At 46.8% G+C, this 22,301-nt stretch overlaps 4 protein-coding genes across 4 annotated transcripts; 2 read left to right on the top strand and 2 right to left on the bottom strand.

The window, feature by feature from the left end:
- Window positions 1-6,116: 6,116 nt before the first annotated feature.
- PtrM4_045120 (uncharacterized protein) lies at window positions 6,117-7,316 on the top strand (the record flags this gene model as incomplete). The annotated part of the gene is made up of 1 exon (XM_066104560.1): window positions 6,117-7,316. The coding sequence occupies one exon, from the start codon at window positions 6,117-6,119 to the stop codon at window positions 7,314-7,316; it is 1,200 nt and encodes a 399-aa protein (XP_065959124.1).
- A 96-nt stretch (window positions 7,317-7,412) lies between these two features.
- On the top strand, window positions 7,413-10,906 carry PtrM4_045110 (uncharacterized protein; the record flags this gene model as incomplete). The annotated part of the gene is made up of 2 exons (XM_066104559.1): window positions 7,413-8,277; window positions 8,313-10,906. The coding sequence occupies 2 exons, from the start codon at window positions 7,413-7,415 to the stop codon at window positions 10,904-10,906; spliced, it is 3,459 nt and encodes a 1,152-aa protein (XP_065959123.1).
- Window positions 10,907-17,502: 6,596 nt separating this feature from the next.
- PtrM4_045100 (uncharacterized protein) lies at window positions 17,503-20,996 on the bottom strand (the record flags this gene model as incomplete). Its single annotated transcript, XM_066104558.1, has 2 exons — window positions 17,503-19,375; window positions 19,462-20,996. 2 exons carry the CDS (start codon window positions 20,994-20,996, stop codon window positions 17,503-17,505), a joined length of 3,408 nt encoding a protein of 1,135 aa, XP_065959122.1.
- Window positions 20,997-21,092: 96 nt separating this feature from the next.
- On the bottom strand, window positions 21,093-21,677 carry PtrM4_045090 (uncharacterized protein; the record flags this gene model as incomplete). Its single annotated transcript, XM_066104557.1, has 1 exon — window positions 21,093-21,677. One exon carries the CDS (start codon window positions 21,675-21,677, stop codon window positions 21,093-21,095), a length of 585 nt encoding a protein of 194 aa, XP_065959121.1.
- Window positions 21,678-22,301: the final 624 nt, after the last annotated feature.

The raw sequence follows: 22,301 nt of genomic DNA, 5'->3' as shown, positions 1-22,301 counted from the left end.
ATTCCAGATAAGAGTGAATATCTGACACCTTATTAGCGCAGTCGCCCTTAAGGAAGATCTTACTAATACGCGCAGACGTCTATAACGTCTTGTGCCTTAAGCAACTAATTATTCTTAAGTAGTTATTCGCTCTTAATTATCTACGTTAGTAGACACTAGTTGCGTAGGAGATTTATTAAGTTACGTTAGGCGCTCTAGCCCTTCACTACGTAATTAAGTAATATGATAGTTGGGATAACACCGATCAGATTCGTTCAAGAGTGGGATCATTGATTGCTCTAAGGATCAGAAAGATCAAACGGCTAGTCCGGTATTTATACATGATAGACCAGTCCCTTGGCACGGATCCGGAGTCTCAAAGACCCGATCCGATCATGTGATCATCCGACGTCCAACATCAAGTCCATTTCCGCGACAAGTAATAACTAGATTACTTATATCTAGATCTCTGATTTTACTAGGTTAATACATTCCCTATTAAATACTAGATAAGAAACGCTAATTAGCGTCTATCCTAGAGCTACATAGCTTAGGCGTCTACTCTAGGGTTGTAAGTCTATATCTTAGATTCTAATCTGTAATGGGCTAGGCCCAGTCGGATAAGTGTGAAGGTCGTCCGAAGATGATCTTGGGTTGGTTCTCGGGGATGGAGTGATGCGATGAACACGAGGTTGTATAGCACGATTGGTAGATCGATGTAATATACGGGGAGTTGAGAATCAAGTACTAATCCTTAGATTTCGAAGTTGAACACAATGAACCGTAAGGGCTCATTGCCTACTGTTATATAATAAGCGTGCCCTCCATTGTGGCCTTTCCCTCCATGGAGGTCGCACCCTCCGTGGAGGTCATGCCCTCCATGGCGGTCATGCCAAGCAGACTCCGCAACAATCAATCGGATCGGCATGATTGATTCCTATCTAGGTTAAAGGCTGCCTAATAAAGTAACTCTTTAACCTATATAGGAATCAATCATGTCGATCGATTGATTGTTGCGGAGTCTGATGCCAAGGTTGGAGGGCAGGTCACGTGACTGCGCGGCACAAGCTTACCCGCTGTGCCCCGCCTTCAACGTTGTCCTGCCGTTGTTGCTTGTCCTCCTCCTTGCAATCGTAACAATAAGACTCGGCTAGAAGCCTCGGAGACAAGAACATCAGAACCTGCCGATACCGGACGAAGGACCCGCCCGACAAATCGGTTACCGGTAAAGATATCCGGAAGCCGGATATCGATCCGAAGAAACTATATAGCCGGATAGCCTTCTATAGATCTTAGGTTAACGAATTTATCTAATTCTTTCTGGCAATTACCCTTAGGGCCGGCCCCTTTTAATTAAATTCGTTCAACACCCCGCCAACGTCGCGAGACCACGGCACCCCTACCGAGATGGCGGCTTAAGTCCCCTCGGTAACCCAACTGCGAGATTTCGCCCTTAAACGGAGAGGCGAAGGAGCAGCCGACAGTGCTATTGTCATGGATCAAACCCGCGACCTCTAGTAAGCGAGGTGGCCCGTGCGCCTTAAGCGAAGGCCACAGCCGAACACCAAAGTTCGACCCGCGCAGGTCTTCGAACCTGCACGCAATATCTCACTTAGTACTTAATACAGATACGGTCATCTCAACTATTGACGTCCCTCACAGCTATCGCAATAGAGATCTGGACTTAGTTGTCCCCCTTTATAGATAAAGCGGAAATCAACACTAAGCTTAACCTCCTAAACGATAACTTACGGAAACGATTAGTAACTCCCGTCAAAAAGAGACCAGCTGCTGAAAACCCTCAGCCTAAGGCTTCCTCCTCTACTACTCCTGCGCCCACACCTCTATTAGAAAACCAGATCCTGCTTAAGATGCTAGAGGAAATAAGTTAGAGGATAGACACGTTGCAGTAGCAGCTAGCTTAACAAGGTACGCAATAACTGCAAGTTCTAGTTGCCAGCGCACCACCTATAGTACCCACTACGAACCCCCTAGTTGTCGCCGAAGTCACGCCGAAACCACTAAAAACTCTAGACCTCGCCCCCTTCATAGGAGACAGGAAGGACTAGCGAAGATTCAAACTTCAGATAGACTTCAAGATTAGGCAGGACGGCGCTTAGGTAGGAAATATTCTTAGGTACATTTACTCTAGACTAGCTAGCTTTGCAGCTAACATCGCTATCTCCTAGCTAAACAGGAATCCCTTAGAAGTAAATGCAACGGGATTCTAGGAATTTATAGAGCAGCAGTTTGGTGACACTCTGCGCGAGGAGAGGGCCCGCAGGGAGCTCTAGAGTCTTTATTAGGGAAGCAAAACCTTAGCGGTGTTCAACGCTAGGTTTATATAGCTAGTGTACGACGCTAGGGAAGAGTCCTATAGCGAGAGTATTAAGACTTAGTACCTTAGTGCTCTCTAAGAAGATTTAAGAAATCGCATAATCTCTGTAGAGGTACCTACGGATTAAGACATCTACAGAGTTATGCGGCGCGTGACTATAATAGAGGAAAATATATCACGCGCTAAACTTAGAAGAACCTAGCCTATTAAATCTACGGAAAAGCCCTCCGCGGATACGATAGACTAGGAGCCCACGAAGGCTAGCGCCGGAAGGATAGGCAGCGGCCCAGGGAAGTCCTTAGGAAAAAGGGCGAAGTGGACTAGCAAGGAAGTACAAGATACTAGGAGAGCAAACAACCTCTGCCTGCGCTACGGAAAAAGCGGTCACTACGTAAGGGCTTGCAACCTAAGACCGGCGGTAAAGGCTGCGTCAGCGACGGTTGCAAACAAGGAAAATAAGCACTCCGAAGGGAGTGAGAAAGATTCTAGTTTAGAAAACTAGAAGCTCCTAACTAAAGGCGCGGTCGGGAGTTGAAGGAGTTAGGTTTAGAGGAGGGGTAGAACGAGTTCTAGAAAAAGTGGCTAGACGGGATACCTATAACTACTCACTCGATTATAAAAACCTCCGTAGCTTATACTATAATTAACACTAAATGTCTTACATTTAGTCTAGTATCTGCAAGGTTTTCTAAACGAGCTAACCTAACGCGCGTTAAAGTAGAGCCGAAACCGATTATTAGAGTAGGCGGGAAGTCCGCCTAGATAACCTATGTTGCTAGCTTCACAGTGGATATAGATAGCTACAAGGAAAAGATGTAGGCCTAGGAGGTAGAAGATAAAAGGGACTATAACCTAATCTTAGGTCGTCCCTAGATAGACAGGAACGACGTTCGGCTCGCGCCGGCGAAGAAGTCTATCTTCATCTACTCCTCCTAAACGCGGATACGGAGCAAAGAGGGCAAGAAGCCCTAGGAGTTGCTCCAACAATTAACTGCGAGTTCGTTCTTAGCTTAGATGCGACGCAGCAAGAGGGACAAGGCAGTGTAGGTCTAGTTAGCTTCGCTAGCAGACATAGAGAAGGCCTTATCTAAGAAGTTAACTAAGGACCTAAGGAAGAAGTTGCCGAACTACCTACAGTCAGATTATACAGCTTTTCTAAGGGAGGAAGCGGATAGGTTGCTACCCCTCCGGGGGACGGCCGTAGACCACTTAATAGAGATATTAGAGAAGGACGGCAAGCCAGTAGAGATCCTATAGGGACCACTCTACAATATAAGAAGGGAGGAACTCCTCGTGCTTAGGAAGGAGCTAACCTTATACCTTGACCGCGGATTTATCTAGGTTAGCAGGTTAAGCGCGGCAGCACTAGTGCTATTTGCGAAGAAACTAAGAGGAGGGTTACAGTTCTATGTAGACTACCGAGCCCTCAATGCTATCACTAAGAAGGACTAGTACCCTTTGCCACTAATCTACGAGACTCTCTCTTCGATCGCGGAGGCCAAATAGTTCACTAAGGTGGATGTGATCTAAGCCTTCCACAAGATCCGGATCGCTAAGGGAGACGAATAGAAGACAGCCTTTAGGACCCGTTTTAGTCTCTACGAGTAGCTTGTTACACCCTTTAGACTCGCTAATGCCCCTAGCACCTTCTAGAGATACATTAACTAGGTATTACGGGAACACCTTAACGAGTTTTGCTCCGCCTACCTAGACGACGTATTAATCTACTCGTTAGGCAGCCGGAAGGATCACGAGGAGAAGGTGAAGACCGTAGTCCAGAAGTTAGGAGCAGCCAGACTCTAGCTTAACGTAGACAAGAGCGAGTTTAGTGTTAAGAAGACGAAGTACCTAGGGTTCATTATTAAAGCTAGTAAGGGGACTAGTATAGACCTAGAGAAGGTTAAAGCAATTAAGAAATAGGAAGCTCTAAAATTAGTAAAAGAGATCTAGAGCTTTGTAGGGTTTGCTAACTTCTACTAGCAGTTTATCTAAGACTTCTCGTCTATAGTCGCCCTATTGACGAGCTTTACGGGTAAAGGAGCCACGTTCTTATAGGGACCTAAGTAGAAGGAAGCCTTCGAGAAGCTAAAAGCAGCCTTTGTAGTATTCCTATCCCTCGCGAACTTTAACCTAGAACTTAAGACGGTACTAGAGTGCGATGCCTCTAGATAGGCAACGGGAGGAGTTCTGTCCTAGTATAGAGAGGACGGACTCCTCTAAGCGGTAGCCTACTTCTCGGCTAAAAACACTAAGGCGGAGAGCAACTTTACGATCCACGATAAGGAGTTGCTTGCGGTAATTAAGTGCCTAACTAAATAGAACTTTGAACTTAAAAGAGTTAAGAACTTCTAGGTCATCACGGATCACAAGAATCTAGAGTACTTCTGCACTACTAGACTACTCTCGGAACGCCACGTAAGGTAGGCTAGACTGCTTAGCCAGTTCAACCTAACGTTCTAGTACAGGCTAGGGAACGTTAACAGCAAGGCTGATGCCTTATTGCGGAAAGAGGAGGATGTGCTAGCAGACGCGGATAATAACCGTAAGGCATCCTAAAAGTTCTAGCTGCTTAAGCTAGTGAGCCAGCTGTTAGACGCGGACGAACACGAGGAGGAAGCGGGAGCAGGAGCCTTACGAGGACTTAAGGCTTAGCTGCCCTTAGTTAGCTATAATAATGTAGAGATGTTAGAGACATCCCTACAGCAAAAAGCCCTAGACCTAGACAGGCAACAAATATAGGTGTCGGCTACACCCGCTAAAGAAGAGGAAGAGGAGACACCTACGGAGGAACTCTAGGACACGGCAGCTGTGGAGGACCTAGTGTACCAAAAGGCCCAGACGGCACTGCGGCTCTAACAGCGGAAATTTCCCCTAGACCTAAACTTAAAGGTCTTACTAGTGGAATGCTCGTTAGATAATTAAGGTAGACTTCGCTACTAAAACCGCAAATAGGTCCCTAATAACCTAATTCTCCGCACACGTCTTATCGCGGAAACCCACAATTCACCCGGCGCAGGTCACCTAGGCAGGGAGAACACGTACGCCATTCTGATGCGCAACTACTTTTAGCTAGGAATGTCCCCTAACATTCAGACATTTATACAGAACTGTGGCGTATGTGGACGATCGAAACCCTAGAGAGAGATGAAGAGAGGGCTCCTTTAACCCCTCCCACTGCTAGACTAGATCTAGACGGAAGTCTCTATAGACTTTATTACTAACATCCTAGAAAGTAACGGGTGCACTAACCTAATAGTAGTAATAGACAGGCTAAGCAAGGACCTCGTCTTAATTCCCCTTGCTAATATTACTACTTAGACCGTGGCCTAAGCCTATATCGACAAGGTTGTAGCGTACCACTAGTTCCCGGACGTAATAGTGTCCGACCGCGGAAGCTAGTTCACGAGCGATTTCTAGGTTACGATGTGTAACTAGCTAGGGATTAAGCAGAGGGTTTTAACAGCCTACTACTGTCAGATTGAGGCGAGGTTTTGCTCCATGATCGAGCCGATGGTGGTTGGGGAAGGACATGAGACCCCCAAACCAGGGCTAGCGCCGGGACTTAGCACTGCCAAGCCCGAGGCGAGGCCACCTCCCACAGACAGAGCCGTAGACAGACACAGAGAATACACACTTGATCCCATCCATAAAAATCTGACAATTAAGAGTCTCACTGCCTGTACCGAGTACAGAAGAGTCAATCAAAGTTACTTTATACTACAAATACCGTCAATACGACGATCCCCACGCTACAACACGTAAGCGCCGAACCGAAGAGTCATCAAAACTCATCGACAAGATGTCTGTACTATCAAACAGAGATCCAACAGTGATCCTAACGGATTATACCAATTGGGCTAAATGGTACCAACAACTACAAGCGGAATGCGCCGCATACCAAGTGTGGGAAAAGGTAGATCCAAAGCAACGTGGGATCCCTCTAATAGAACCACAACCACCACTAGCTCCACTTATCGGAAGCTATCAGCCATCAACTGCAGCGACGAATCTGCACGTTACCCAATATCGCCAAGCGATCGGCGACGATAGCGCCGAAGCGCCAGCCTACGTACCGGTACGACCCTCGGACCTCGCGACGAACGCGAAGACGTCCTATAAAGAAGATATCGATTATTACCGAATACAACTAGAAGAGTTTAAAATACTTAACCAGAGATATCAACAAGAGCGGACCGGACTTGGAAAGCTCACCGAGCACATAAGGAAGACTGTGTCACAACACCTCTTCTACAACTGCTGCAAGGCAGGTCTTTCCCATCGGCAGTGGATTGAAAACTTAGCCGCAAATGTTGGGATTGACACGAAGGAGGAACTCAAACGTGCGAGAGAACGTTACCTCGCGGCCCAAAAACCGATGAGGTTGTTAGCACAGTGGGAGACCTGGCTAACTGAGATGGACCATGCAATCACGGAAGGCAAGGCCCTTGGCATACCTGAATGCCAAGACGAAGAGTTTATCAAGGAGGATTTCGTCAAAGCAGTTCTCAAACCATCACCAGAATGGACTACCGCGTTCATGGCCGGTGGAAATAAAGACCCACGTGTCACTGTACGGATGATGATTAAACAGTTCCGAGAGTACGCCTCACTGTTGCATCCGATCAAACACAAGGTCCCGAAGGCCGCCTTTGTAGCAAGTGGACCTCAACTGAACGGCGAAGACGCAGATGACGCCGCCGAGAAGGCCCCAGGAAAGCGAGGTCGCGGCAAAAGCCGAAAGACTCCCGGACCGGGCAAGGATAGGAAACAATGCAAGGTATGCGACCAACAGCACGAACTAAAGGATTGTTGGTACGCGTTTCCGCACAACGCCCCTGTTTGGTGGAAGCCACGTGAAACACTGAAGACGATGGCTCAGCACCGAATTGATAGCGACACTGATCTCGAACAAGAGATAAGGGGAGCCAAGAGAGCTAAATTAGGGACACCCCAGATTAAGAAGTCACAGAGCACTCCGGTAGAGGATACTGTCGAGTGACCAGAAGGCCGGAACATAGGCCAGATCAACCTTATAATCTGTGCCTCATCATTTATGGCAAAGGAATCTAAGTACCCACTTCAACGCTCTTACATAATGGACTCCGGAACCACTATACACGTCGGCAACGACCTCGGACGATTCACGAATATTCGACCGCCTATGACAGGAGACTTCCTCTGGGCAGGCAATACAAGGGTGTGGATTAAGGCATACGGTTCAGTTACTCTGAGAGTAGATAGCGCAGACGGTCACCGTCTCCTCTACCTCGAGAACGTCGCCTACTGCCCTGACCTACACTGCAGTCTTGTCTCCTTCCGGATACTCCGCCGGCAAGGTCTTTGGTGGGACACCAAATCCGACCCAACAATCCTCCGACGGTCCGACGATAGCGAACTGGCAGTACTACACGAGAAGTACGGACAATGGATACTGGAACTCAATGACGCTGAGGCGCGAGCAGCGTTTTCAACGCAGCAGCCAACGCGCAGGACAGCCGTACGAAAACGAGCTGAGGCTATAGTCTGGCACAAGAGACTTGGCCACCCTGGATCCGACGCCCTAGAACACCTAGTGAACCAATCTGAGGGGGTGAAGATCGTCGGGGTCCCCACAGTGAAATGCGATGCCTGTGGGATATCAAAGTCGAAGCGAATGATACGACGGACGCCCCGGACTATTTTAGAAGGTCCGGGAGAGCGAGTTGCGATCGACTTTCACGACTACGAAGCAGAAAGTACGACCAAGGAGAAGAGTCAGATGCTTATTAACTGCCGCGTTACGGGATACATATGGGATTTCTATCTTAGTGACAACCGAACGGCAAGAGTCATCCTTAAAAGCCTTAAGATGTTCGTCACCTTTATGATGAATCAATTTGGTATAACGGTAAAGGTTATTGAGACGGACAACGAGATATTTTCCGTGAAGCCAGAGGTCGCCAGATGGTGCAGAACAAGAGGTATAGTACTCGAGTCTTCCGCCCCGATACGCAAGCGCAAAACGGAGGAGCCGAACGCTCAGGGGGTGTGGTAAAAGAAAAGGGTCGAGCAATGCGACTCGATGCACATCTGCCGTGGGACCAATGGCCGGAAATCGCCCGGACCGCCGTCTACCTACACAACAGGACGCCGAAATATCAGAACCGCTGGAGATCTCCATACGAGATGTTCTTCACGGCAATCGCTTTCCAGAATGGAGTTGTTACATCACCACGCAAGCCCAACCTGTCGCATTTACGAGCGTACGGCTGTAAGGCATTTGCGATGACGGATGACACGAAGCGAGGAAAAGGACGTCTACAGAGATTTGACCCGAAAGCCTGGATAGGGTACTTAGTTGGTTACCGTTCGACGAACATATTCCGAATTTGGGTACCATCTATAGGCAAGGTCATTAGCACTCGCGACGTTGTATTCGACGAGGAAGTCGTATATAGTGGAGAGCATAAAGAGGTTATGGACAATCTTATGCATAGCACTACAGAGGAGATAGCAGCATGGATTCGAACTATTGAACTGCCCCCTGGACCAAATCCCACACGGGAAGAACTTGGAACTTTCTACGAAGATGAGACCATTGCTAGAGCGCCGGAAAATGGGCGGCTCGAGTATGATGAGGCGGGAAGGAAGGTAGTACCTTATCCGACGCCACCACATACGCCCCCACCGGCAGCACTGCTTGCTCAAATGCTAACTAATGTGGAACACCCCTTCAGGGACGATGATACCGGAGGCTACGGCCTACAATCCGAAGAGACTGCCTACGGGAAACAAGGTCTTGACACTAGCTACGGCAAACAAGGTCTCGCGAGTGGTATCCTCCATCCGGAACACAGGATGTTGAAGGAGCCATGGGCAGCCGCCTTTATGGCAGGCACCAAGGCAGGAAACGTTCAAAACTTGGCAGGAGAGCGACTGGACAAGGCAAAGCTTGAGCGTATGATGCGAAACGGCAAGAAGCCTCATCGCAGCCAGCTGCCACCGCCTCCCCAAGCGAACGGCCTGCGAGAGGATCACGAGTTGTTCTATTTTTTCAAAGAGGCTGAGATTACACATCTCCATAGCCACAAGGAAACCAGATCCTGGTCAGAGGTCCCGGCGAAGACGGCTCGGAAGACCGACCAGCAGGTACTGGACTCAATGTGGGTATACACCTACAAATTTGACAAGCACCATCGATTCCAGAAGTGTAAGGCGCGATTGGTAGTGCGTGGAGACCAGCAACGAAATGTCACCGCACAAGAAACCTACGCTGCTACACTGGCCGGAAGATCGTTTCGGATGCTAGTGTCGATTGCGGCCCGGTTTGACCTAGAGCTGAAGCAATACGACGTATCGAACGCCTTCGTCAACGCAGATATTGATCGAACAGTGTACATGCGGATGCCCCCAGGATACAGGAAGCAGGGAACAATACTGCAACTAAACAAAGCGCTGTACGGCCTACGGATCTCGCCATTGCTCTGGCAAAGACACTTCACTGCCTTCCTTCTAGAAATCGGGTTCTCGCCAGTTCCCCACGAACCTTGCTGCATGATCCGAGACGGAGTGTTCACCTTCTTTTATGTTGATGACATTATCCTTGCCTCTTCGAAACGGCACGCGGAAGTAGCTCGGAAAGTGGAAGAGGAACTGAAACAGCGATACAACCTGACCGGAGGAAAGGATTTGCAGTGGTTTTTAGGAGTAGAAGTTATACGGGACCGAGAGAAGCGAAAGATCTGGCTGTCACAGAAAGCTTATGTTGAGAAGATTGCACGGCTGGCAACGAACAAGGACCAACGACACAACACACCAATGGCTAGAGTCGAACTAGTTGCACGTGAGGGTTTGGCGACTCCTGGAGAGATTAACTTGTATCAACGCAAGATTGGATCGTTACTCTTCGCCGCCGTCAACACCCGACCCGATGTCGCATTCCCAGTATCACGACTCGCCCGGTTCCTCACAAACCCTGGTCCACTACATCAAGAAGCCGCTGACCGAGTGCTGTTGTACCTGGAGTCAACCAAGCTTCTATCCTTATCATTCGGAGGAGACGACCAATTGGTAGTAGCTAGCGATGCATCCTTTGCGGACAACACCGCGGATCGCAAGAGCTCCCAAGGGTACGTTATCAAGCTATTTGGAGGACTGATCGCATGGAGGGCGAACAAACAAGATACCATCACGACATCTACGACCGAAGCAGAACTCCTCGCGCTATCGCAAGTGGCTAAGGAGTCCATGTTTGTGCGGATGCTGCTAGAGGAGCTTCGGGTAGAGTTGACGGAGAAGACAATTACGATACAGTGCGATAATACGCAGACGATCCGGCTGATCAACGAGGAGATCTCTCAGCTGACGACGAAACTCCGTCACGTGGACATCCACAATCACTGGCTGAGGCAAGAGGCAAAGCGAAAGTCTATCAGAGTCGTGTATGTACCGTCTGGCGAAATGCTCGCCGATGGTTTCACGAAGACCCTGCCTGCCAACAACTGGCCCCAGTTCTTGACGCAGGTCGGACTGGTTGAAGTGAAGGAACGAGACGTAGAGGAAGCAGATCCAGAGGAAATTCTGGAGAAGATGGAAAGTCTTGTTATATAGTCCGGTATGAATGTCGCAAAGACCACTCCACCTCAGGCTGCCGAGGAGCGCCGAGCTGAGGGGGTGTGTCAGATTGAGGCGAGGTTTTGCTCCATGATCGAGCCGATGGTGGTTGGGGAAGGACATGAGACCCCCAAACCAGGGCTAGCGCCGGGACTTAGCACTGCCAAGCCCGAGGCGAGGCCACCTCCCACAGACAGAGCCGTAGACAGACACAGAGAATACACACTTGATCCGATCCATAAAAATCTGACAAGAGCCTTATACGTAACTAAGTTAACTATATTACTAAGCTAGAGTTTCTGCCAGCATTTAAGATAGCATTTAATCGCGCCTTTACGCTAGCTAACATCTACTAAGCCTTCTATGGCGTAGGCCTTATTCCTCTATAACTAGAGGCTATTCTAATAAAGGTAGATGTATAGCTACGTACACCTACTCCTCTAGTAGCTCTGCTAGAGGCTCCTTAGGTAGCTTAAACGCCGAGCAACGCGCGTAAGCTTAAGGCTTAGTTAAGCCTAATACGTTAGCGCGTGCGCTAGCACAAGAGCTTATTACTAGCTTTAATTATTAAGGTAATTAACTACCTAAGGAAGAGCGCTAAGGTAATAATGCTCTCTACTAAGCTAATACGCGATTAGATCACTAGTCTTAAGAAGGCTAACAGCGCAGCCTTAGTGCGTAGGCGGCGCTCTAAAAGGCGTATATAAAAGCATAGAGTACTTATAAAGGGTGCTAAAGAGGATATACTAGCTGAAAATAAGGCTAACTAGTAGATTACTTATAAAGAGCGTTAAGGAGGAGCGCGATTAGGCGTCAGCCAGCGGGCTTAAAGGCGCTACACTAGTTGTAAGGAGACCGGGCATAACTCGCGCATATGCAACGCTAATACTATTAATATAGAGTAGTCTACTATATTAATATCTAGCAATAATATCATCGCGTTGTTGAGATATATCGCTTTGAAGTTGCAAAAGTTGGTGGGATGCGGCGCTCGCTTGCCAACCATGTTAGAAGTCGCAAACCCCTAGTAATACTCTTGAACTAGGGTCGTAACTAACGCTTATAAAGGGAAGAATTTAGAGGTATATAGATAGCTTACTAACGTCTATAGTAGAGGCCTTTAAGAAAGTCTTAAAGGAAGTAGTAGTTATCGCGTATAAGCTAATGTTAGCGTAAAAGGAGATTATAGAGCTTTAAGTAGTAAACAAAGCTACTACGTAGCGTAGATTATATAGAAGAAAGTAGGTTTAGGTAGAGAAAACTTTAATAGTTAGGGATAGTGCTTATTTAGCTACTCTTAAGAACTTTAGGGCGCGCAGTAATAGGAAGAAGCTAAAGACGCGGGTGCGCGCTAAAGTATCTTAAAGGCGGTGTAGACAGTACAATTAGACTAGGCATAACGTGCGTACGTGTAGGGAAGTAGTAGAAGTAGACTCTAAATAATATCTTATATCATATTATACTATATAGGGTTAAAGTAGGCTGTTTTGCGCTAGAATTGGGGTGATTTTAGTAAGCTAGAAGAGGAAGTGATTCTGTAGCGTATACTTAACGAGAATCTACGTAGAGTACCGCCCTCGAAGCTACACGTACAAGATATAGCTAATAGACTGCTGCGCGACCGCGGCGGTGAGCCTATTAGTAAATGCTAGGTTAACAGGTTTATTAAGCATACACCTAAGCTCCGCACGCGTTAGACTCGTCTATACGATCACTAGCGAGCTCTCTACGAAGATCTAGCAATTATTAAGCCCTAGTTTACGCTACTCCAGAATATATAGGCGAAGTACGGTATTATAGATGATAATATATATAATTTTAATAAGTCTAGCTTCCTAATAGGTAAGATATCTTTATAACTTATTATAATAGGTATAGAGAGACCTAGGAAAGCGAAAAAGCTTTAGCCTCGTAATCGCGAGTAGACTAAGTTGATATAGGGCGTTAGCGTAACAGGACGTACTATCCTACCTTTCCTTATCTTTACTAGTAAGGTTCTCATCTCTAACTAGTTTACTAAGGACCTCCTACGTAACTAGATTATTTAAGTAAGCCTTATAGGCTAGATAAATAATAATCTAGCGCTTACCTAGCTTAATTACTTTAACACATATACAAGGCCTATAGGAGCGTATAGGCTACTGATTATCAATAGCTGTCGCGGAAATGGACTTGATGTTGGACGTCGGATGATCACGTGATCGGATCGGGTCTTTGAGACTCCGGATCCGTGCCAAGGGACTGATCCATCATGTACAAATACCGAACCAGCCGTCTGATCTTTCTGATCCTTAGAGCAATCAATGATCCCACTCTTGAACGAATCTAATCGGTGTCATCCCAACTATCATAATAATATATATCTACGTTTTTATAGCATCTACAATAACGATAAGCGCGAGATCCTCGTAGACATAAAGAACGTTAACGACTTTACCGCTTACATCGCTAAACATGCTAAGAGTGTCTTTAGACACTTAGTAGATTTACTTAGTTTAATAGCTAAATAAGCTAAATAGCTAGACTAAGTAAACAATAAAGCTTATATATAATAAGAAGCAGCTAACGCCCGCGTAGAGCGCGCCTAGACGCAAGCTCGCGCTGCCGCTGTAGACGAGCTTGCCTAAGTTACCTAGAAATGCAACTATATAATCACCACTAAGAATAGCTACGCTTTACAGCTAGTAGTGCTTAAAGACGAGCTTACAGCCTCGCGCGAGTTAAACGTAAAGCTTTACTTCTAGATTAGCGACCTCTACAACGAGAGGAGTATCCTATAATAGCACGCGGGCGTCCTGACGAATAGAAATTTATATAACACGCGCCTAGCTTAGTTCTAGTTATCCTCTCCTCTAATAACTGCGAACCCGTTTATTAGCACTAGCACTTACAACTTAATACTGCCTCTCCCTATAGCACATTATTAAAAAAACTAACCCCTAGCTTAGCCTACTATATTAGATAACCTTACTAGAACGGGTGCAAAGCTAAAAGATATTAAGATCTTTCGCAGAGACAGCACTAATAAAGAGGACTATAAGTATTAGCGCCGTAGCGCTAGGAATTTTTTAAATAAAACTACTATCTACACAACTATTTAAGATTAGCTTAACTACTTAATCAGCTACTTACGAAGACTAGCCGCTATATAAGTAGAATATAGAGCAGCCCTTAGAGCTTATAACGCCTATGTAATACTGTAGTAGAAGGAGTCTTTATAGAACTTAATCGCATCTTTAACACAGTTAATAAGATTACTAAAGCTAGCGCAGCGCTACACGATAGCGGCTCTAAAGAATTAAAGCAACCCGATAATAAATCATTTAACACCTAGGTGGCCTACTTTACCTCTATAGTTGCACTATTAAACCTAGGTTGTAAGGGTCTCACATAGGTCAGGTATCTGAAACTGTGTTGAATTACAAAGTAATTGCAGTGCAGAGCTTATAAGAAGCTCTGCGCGGAATATATCTAAGTGGGGGTGCGCATGGGCCACCAAACAGGTGGCTCGTGCGCGAACATCAAAACAACGCTAAGGCATCTGGCAGGTGGCCTGTGCGGGGCAACGGCCCAAAACCATCACATAGGTAATAACAAAATAATCTAGTACGCGATCTAACTTATAAAGTTTAGTTATAACGTAGGTTTATAATTCCGCTATAGTAATACTTAGGAAGCGTTTACCTAGAATTACCGCACTTATCAATAGCTCTTACGTCTCACCTAGAGCAGCGAAAATAATAGTACCTAAACTAGCCGCAACACGTCTAACGCTAGTGGTAGAGGTAATAGTAACAGTAATAGTAATAGTAATAGCAGCAGCTCTACAACGCGTAACAACTAGAGTTGTACGCGCGCGTAACTTAACGCGTTAACTAAGCAAGGCGAGTGCTTTAAATGCGGAGGCACGGTAAATATTAGCGGCAAGAAATATCGTCTAACTAACGCAGACATCTTAGCAGCCTATAAGTTTAGCTCTATCGTGCTAGCTAGTTGCGTCCCTACCCTTAAAGCTACATTTACTAACGCCGCCCTCTAGGCTATAGTCGTCGATGCCACTAACGAGTTAGAAAACTAGCCGTCCCTAGCGAAAGACGCCTCTAGAGACCACACTAAAATAGTCTATAGATATAGTTATAGTTATAGTTAAAGCTACACCTACCAGTCTAACCCTTATTAGCGATACCACCTTTTCTTTTACTAACCCTTAATACCTAAACTACCCCGCTTACTAGAGCTATACCTAGCACTTTACACGTTTATTTATAAGAATTAGAGGACTAGACGTCTCCCTAGGCTACAGAGGATAGAAACGTTATCTTAAGCGCGAACACTATAGTTAAAGGTAAGCAGCTTATCTAAGGCTAGCAGTTTATTTTTAAGTATAAGGTTGCTACTTCGAATAGCTATATTAATATAGAAGCTTTAACTAAATCTAGTGCTACTAGAAACTATATCTCTACACTATTTACGCAACGTTATACCCTACTAATGTTTTAGCTTAAATAACCTTTATAACTACAGCTTAGCGACAGCAATTTCGCTATAGCGCCTATTATATATAGCGTCCTAGCCCCTATCTCTTACGCTAAACACGTTAGCGAGGAACTCTTCTATAGTATACTTATAACGACTTAGAACTTTATTTTTAGCACGTTATAGCTAAAAGAGCATAATCTATACATTAACTAGAGGGAAAAATTATACGTTTTAATAGCGAGCATTACTACGCTTACTGCCCACACAAAGGCGAGCAAGTTACTATTTATAGTAGTCGACACTAACAGGCTGCAGCAAAAGCTAAAGAAGGGAACCTAACCTACGCGAACATAAACATACACTATGTGTTAGGTAAGGCTACTACCGCACTAGCATCACGACTAGAGAATAGTACTATCTAGCTGTACCTATATAACTTTAAACAACTCGACAAGAATAATAGCGGTAACGCTAATAAGAGAGCCTAGGCTAGCTGCGTCTTCGCCTTACTATTTTCTATAGATATAAACGCCCTATTTTAGGAAGACATTAATAAGTTCTACTAGAAGCTTAACTCGCCCGCTAAAACTCGCGACGAGGTTCTAGACAAGTTGCCTAAATATCTCTACGATCTCGCCTACTGATTTAATCCTAATCCTGCTACGATAGACTTGCCCGCTTAACGAGGCGCTGTTAACTATAGTATTAATATTATCTCTAGATTAAAACACCTAAACGCTAAGATATATAGCATAAGTAAGGACAAAGGCCTTGCTATTAAAGCTTATATTAAGGATATAAGAGGACGCGGTAAGATCCATAAAAGTAAGTTAGACTTCGCTTTACCTATACTCGTCGTCCGTAAACCTAAAGGTAGACTCCGCATTTGCGTAGACTATAGAGCGCTTAATGCTGTTACTATTAAGAATAGGAACGCTCCTCTAATAATTAAAGAAACGCTCGCGCGGCTAGGTAACGTCGCCTACTTAACTATAGTCGACGTTATCGCCGCCTTTAACAAAATCCGCATTAAGGAAGGTAACAAATATAAGACTGCCTTCCTAATATAGTATAGCCTATTTAAAAACTTTGTAATACCTTTCAGACTTTACAACGTACTAGGTACCTTTTAGGCCTATATTAATAAGGTTTTACGTAATTACCTTAATAAGCTCTACTCTATATACCTTAACAACGACCTAGTCTATAGCGCGTCTTTAGTAGAGTATAGAGTTTATATCTGCAAGGTTACTAAGAGTCTAGGTAAGGCTAGACTTTATCTAGATATTAATAAGTCTAAGTTTGCTATCTAAGAGGTAAGATATCTAGGCCTTATTCTTATAACTAAAGGTATTAAAATAGACCCCGCTAAGGCTAAGTTAGTGCTTAACTAGGGCACCCTAATAACATTAAAAGAGTTGCAAGCATTCCTTGAGTTCGCAAATATCTACTAGACGTTTATTGTTACCGTCTCTTATATCGCGTAGCTACTCACAGATCTTACTTACAGGATAAATAGCGACGTTAAGCTAAACTTTCTTATCGCCTAAGAATCTACTACCTACAACGTATTTAAAAAGCTTAAGAAAGTATTTACTATCGCCCTAGTCCTTACGCACTTTACCCTACGCTTAAGACCTAGGTTAAAATAGACTCCTCTAACACTATAATAGCAACTGTGTTATCCTATGTCTAGACTAATAGAGTACTAAAACTAGTTGCTTTTATCTCTATAAAGATATTACTAGCTAAGTGTAACTATGCTATCTACGATAAGGGGCTTATAGCTATCGTCCGCGCCTTTAAGAAATAGAGACTAGAGCTAGCTAGCACCTTAGACTTAGTAAAGGTTATCCTAGTGTCAGATTTTTATGGATGGGATCAAGTGTGTATTCTCTGTGTCTGTCTACGGCTCTGTCTGTGGGAGGTGGCCTCGCCTCGGGCTTGGCAGTGCTAAGTCCCGGCGCTAGCCCTGGTTTGGGGGTCTCATGTCCTTCCCCAACCACCATCGGCTCGATCATGGAGCAAAACCTCGCCTCAATCTGACACACCCCCTCAGCTCGGCGCTCCTCGGCAGCCTGAGGTGGAGTGGTCTTTGCGACATTCATACCGGACTATATAACAAGACTTTCCATCTTCTCCAGAATTTCCTCTGGATCTGCTTCCTCTACGTCTCGTTCCTTCACTTCAACCAGTCCGACCTGCGTCAAGAACTGGGGCCAGTTGTTGGCAGGCAGGGTCTTCGTGAAACCATCGGCGAGCATTTCGCCAGACGGTACATACACGACTCTGATAGACTTTCGCTTTGCCTCTTGCCTCAGCCAGTGATTGTGGATGTCCACGTGACGGAGTTTCGTCGTCAGCTGAGAGATCTCCTCGTTGATCAGCCGGATCGTCTGCGTATTATCGCACTGTATCGTAATTGTCTTCTCCGTCAACTCTACCCGAAGCTCCTCTAGCAGCATCCGCACAAACATGGACTCCTTAGCCACTTGCGATAGCGCGAGGAGTTCTGCTTCGGTCGTAGATGTCGTGATGGTATCTTGTTTGTTCGCCCTCCATGCGATCAGTCCTCCAAATAGCTTGATAACGTACCCTTGGGAGCTCTTGCGATCCGCGGTGTTGTCCGCAAAGGATGCATCGCTAGCTACTACCAATTGGTCGTCTCCTCCGAATGATAAGGATAGAAGCTTGGTTGACTCCAGGTACAACAGCACTCGGTCAGCGGCTTCTTGATGTAGTGGACCAGGGTTTGTGAGGAACCGGGCGAGTCGTGATACTGGGAATGCGACATCGGGTCGGGTGTTGACGGCGGCGAAGAGTAACGATCCAATCTTGCGTTGATACAAGTTAATCTCTCCAGGAGTCGCCAAACCCTCACGTGCAACTAGTTCGACTCTAGCCATTGGTGTGTTGTGTCGTTGGTCCTTGTTCGATGCCAGCCGTGCAATCTTCTCAACATAAGCTTTCTGTGACAGCCAGATCTTTCGCTTCTCTCGGTCCCGTATAACTTCTACTCCTAAAAACCACTGCAAATCCTTTCCTCCGGTCAGGTTGTATCGCTGTTTCAGTTCCTCTTCCACTTTCCGAGCTACTTCCGCGTGCCGTTTCGAAGAGGCAAGGATAATGTCATCAACATAAAAGAAGATGAACACTCCGTCTCGGATCATGCAGCAAGGTTCGTGGGGAACTGGCGAGAACCCGATTTCTAGAAGGAAGGCAGTGAAGTGTCTTTGCCAGAGCAATGGCGAGATCCGTAGGCCGTACAGCGCTTTGTTTAGTTGCAGTATTGTTCCCTGCTTCCTGTATCCTGGGGGCATCCGCATGTACACTGTTCGATCAATATCTGCGTTGACGAAGGCGTTCGATACGTCGTATTGCTTCAGCTCTAGGTCAAACCGGGCCGCAATCGACACTAGCATCCGAAACGATCTTCCGGCCAGTGTAGCAGCGTAGGTTTCTTGTGCGGTGACATTTCGTTGCTGGTCTCCACGCACTACCAATCGCGCCTTACACTTCTGGAATCGATGGTGCTTGTCAAATTTGTAGGTGTATACCCACATTGAGTCCAGTACCTGCTGGTCGGTCTTCCGAGCCGTCTTCGCCGGGACCTCTGACCAGGATCTGGTTTCCTTGTGGCTATGGAGATGTGTAATCTCAGCCTCTTTGAAAAAATAGAACAACTCGTGATCCTCTCGCAGGCCGTTCGCTTGGGGAGGCGGTGGCAGCTGGCTGCGATGAGGCTTCTTGCCGTTTCGCATCATACGCTCAAGCTTTGCCTTGTCCAGTCGCTCTCCTGCCAAGTTTTGAACGTTTCCTGCCTTGGTGCCTGCCATAAAGGCGGCTGCCCATGGCTCCTTCAACATCCTGTGTTCCGGATGGAGGATACCACTCGCGAGACCTTGTTTGCCGTAGCTAGTGTCAAGACCTTGTTTCCCGTAGGCAGTCTCTTCGGATTGTAGGCCGTAGCCTCCGGTATCATCGTCCCTGAAGGGGTGTTCCACATTAGTTAGCATTTGAGCAAGCAGTGCTGCCGGTGGGGGCGTATGTGGTGGCGTCGGATAAGGTACTACCTTCCTTCCCGCCTCATCATACTCGAGCCGCCCATTTTCCGGCGCTCTAGCAATGGTCTCATCTTCGTAGAAAGTTCCAAGTTCTTCCCGTGTGGGATTTGGTCCAGGGGCAGTTCAATAGTTCGAATCCATGCTGCTATCTCCTCTGTAGTGCTATGCATAAGATTGTCCATAACCTCTTTATGCTCTCCACTATATACGACTTCCTCGTCGAATACAACGTCGCGAGTGCTAATGACCTTGCCTATAGATGGTACCCAAATTCGGAATATGTTCGTCGAACGGTAACCAACTAAGTACCCTATCCAGGCTTTCGGGTCAAATCTCTGTAGACGTCCTTTTCCTCGCTTCGTGTCATCCGTCATCGCAAATGCCTTACAGCCGTACGCTCGTAAATGCGACAGGTTGGGCTTGCGTGGTGATGTAACAACTCCATTCTGGAAAGCGATTGCCGTGAAGAACATCTCGTATGGAGATCTCCAGCGGTTCTGATATTTCGGCGTCCTGTTGTGTAGGTAGACGGCGGTCCGGGCGATTTCCGGCCATTGGTCCCACGGCAGATGTGCATCGAGTCGCATTGCTCGACCCTTTTCTTTTACCACACCCCCTGAGCGTTCGGCTCCTCCGTTTTGCGCTTGCGTATCGGGGGCGGAAGACTCGAGTACTATACCTCTTGTTCTGCACCATCTGGCGACCTCTGGCTTCACGGAAAATATCTCGTTGTCCGTCTCAATAACCTTTACCGTTATACCAAATTGATTCATCATAAAGGTGACGAACATCTTAAGGCTTTTAAGGATGACTCTTGCCGTTCGGTTGTCACTAAGATAGAAATCCCATATGTATCCCGTAACGCGGCAGTTAATAAGCATCTGACTCTTCTCCTTGGTCGTACTTTCTGCTTCGTAGTCGTGAAAGTCGATCGCAACTCGCTCTCCCGGACCTTCTAAAATAGTCCGGGGCGTCCGTCGTATCATTCGCTTCGACTTTGATATCCCACAGGCATCGCATTTCACTGTGGGGACCCCGACGATCTTCACCCCCTCAGATTGGTTCACTAGGTGTTCTAGGGCGTCGGATCCAGGGTGGCCAAGTCTCTTGTGCCAGACTATAGCCTCAGCTCGTTTTCGTACGGCTGTCCTGCGCGTTGGCTGCTGCGTTGAAAACGCTGCTCGCGCCTCAGCGTCATTGAGTTCCAGTATCCATTGTCCGTACTTCTCGTGTAGTACTGCCAGTTCGCTATCGTCGGACCGTCGGAGGATTGTTGGGTCGGATTTGGTGTCCCACCAAAGACCTTGCCGGCGGAGTATCCGGAAGGAGACAAGACTGCAGTGTAGGTCAGGGCAGTAGGCGACGTTCTCGAGGTAGAGGAGACGGTGACCGTCTGCGCTATCTACTCTCAGAGTAACTGAACCGTATGCCTTAATCCACACCCTTGTATTGCCTGCCCAGAGGAAGTCTCCTGTCATAGGCGGTCGAATATTCGTGAATCGTCCGAGGTCGTTGCCGACGTGTATAGTGGTTCCGGAGTCCATTATGTAAGAGCGTTGAAGTGGGTACTTAGATTCCTTTGCCATAAATGATGAGGCACAGATTATAAGGTTGATCTGGCCTATGTTCCGGCCTTCTGGTCACTCGACAGTATCCTCTACCGGAGTGCTCTGTGACTTCTTAATCTGGGGTGTCCCTAATTTAGCTCTCTTGGCTCCCCTTATCTCTTGTTCGAGATCAGTGTCGCTATCAATTCGGTGCTGAGCCATCGTCTTCAGTGTTTCACGTGGCTTCCACCAAACAGGGGCGTTGTGCGGAAACGCGTACCAACAATCCTTTAGTTCGTGCTGTTGGTCGCATACCTTGCATTGTTTCCTATCCTTGCCCGGTCCGGGAGTCTTTCGGCTTTTGCCGCGACCTCGCTTTCCTGGGGCCTTCTCGGCGGCGTCATCTGCGTCTTCGCCGTTCAGTTGAGGTCCACTTGCTACAAAGGCGGCCTTCGGGACCTTGTGTTTGATCGGATGCAACAGTGAGGCGTACTCTCGGAACTGTTTAATCATCATCCGTACAGTGACACGTGGGTCTTTATTTCCACCGGCCATGAACGCGGTAGTCCATTCTGGTGATGGTTTGAGAACTGCTTTGACGAAATCCTCCTTGATAAACTCTTCGTCTTGGCATTCAGGTATGCCAAGGGCCTTGCCTTCCGTGATTGCATGGTCCATCTCAGTTAGCCAGGTCTCCCACTGTGCTAACAACCTCATCGGTTTTTGGGCCGCGAGGTAACGTTCTCTCGCACGTTTGAGTTCCTCCTTCGTGTCAATCCCAACATTTGCGGCTAAGTTTTCAATCCACTGCCGATGGGAAAGACCTGCCTTGCAGCAGTTGTAGAAGAGGTGTTGTGACACAGTCTTCCTTATGTGCTCGGTGAGCTTTCCAAGTCCGGTCCGCTCTTGTTGATATCTCTGGTTAAGTATTTTAAACTCTTCTAGTTGTATTCGGTAATAATCGATATCTTCTTTATAGGACGTCTTCGCGTTCGTCGCGAGGTCCGAGGGTCGTACCGGTACGTAGGCTGGCGCTTCGGCGCTATCGTCGCCGATCGCTTGGCGATATTGGGTAACGTGCAGATTCGTCGCTGCAGTTGATGGCTGATAGCTTCCGATAAGTGGAGCTAGTGGTGGTTGTGGTTCTATTAGAGGGATCCCACGTTGCTTTGGATCTACCTTTTCCCACACTTGGTATGCGGCGCATTCCGCTTGTAGTTGTTGGTACCATTTAGCCCAATTGGTATAATCCGTTAGGATCACTGTTGGATCTCTGTTTGATAGTACAGACATCTTGTCGAT

The sequence above is a fragment of the Pyrenophora tritici-repentis genome, chromosome 10, assembly GCF_003171515.1.
Source record: "Pyrenophora tritici-repentis strain M4 chromosome 10, whole genome shotgun sequence".
NCBI lineage: Eukaryota > Fungi > Ascomycota > Dothideomycetes > Pleosporales > Pleosporaceae > Pyrenophora > Pyrenophora tritici-repentis.
The sequence above is the reverse complement of the archived record's forward strand: the minus strand, read 5'-3'. Positions and strand labels throughout refer to the sequence as shown.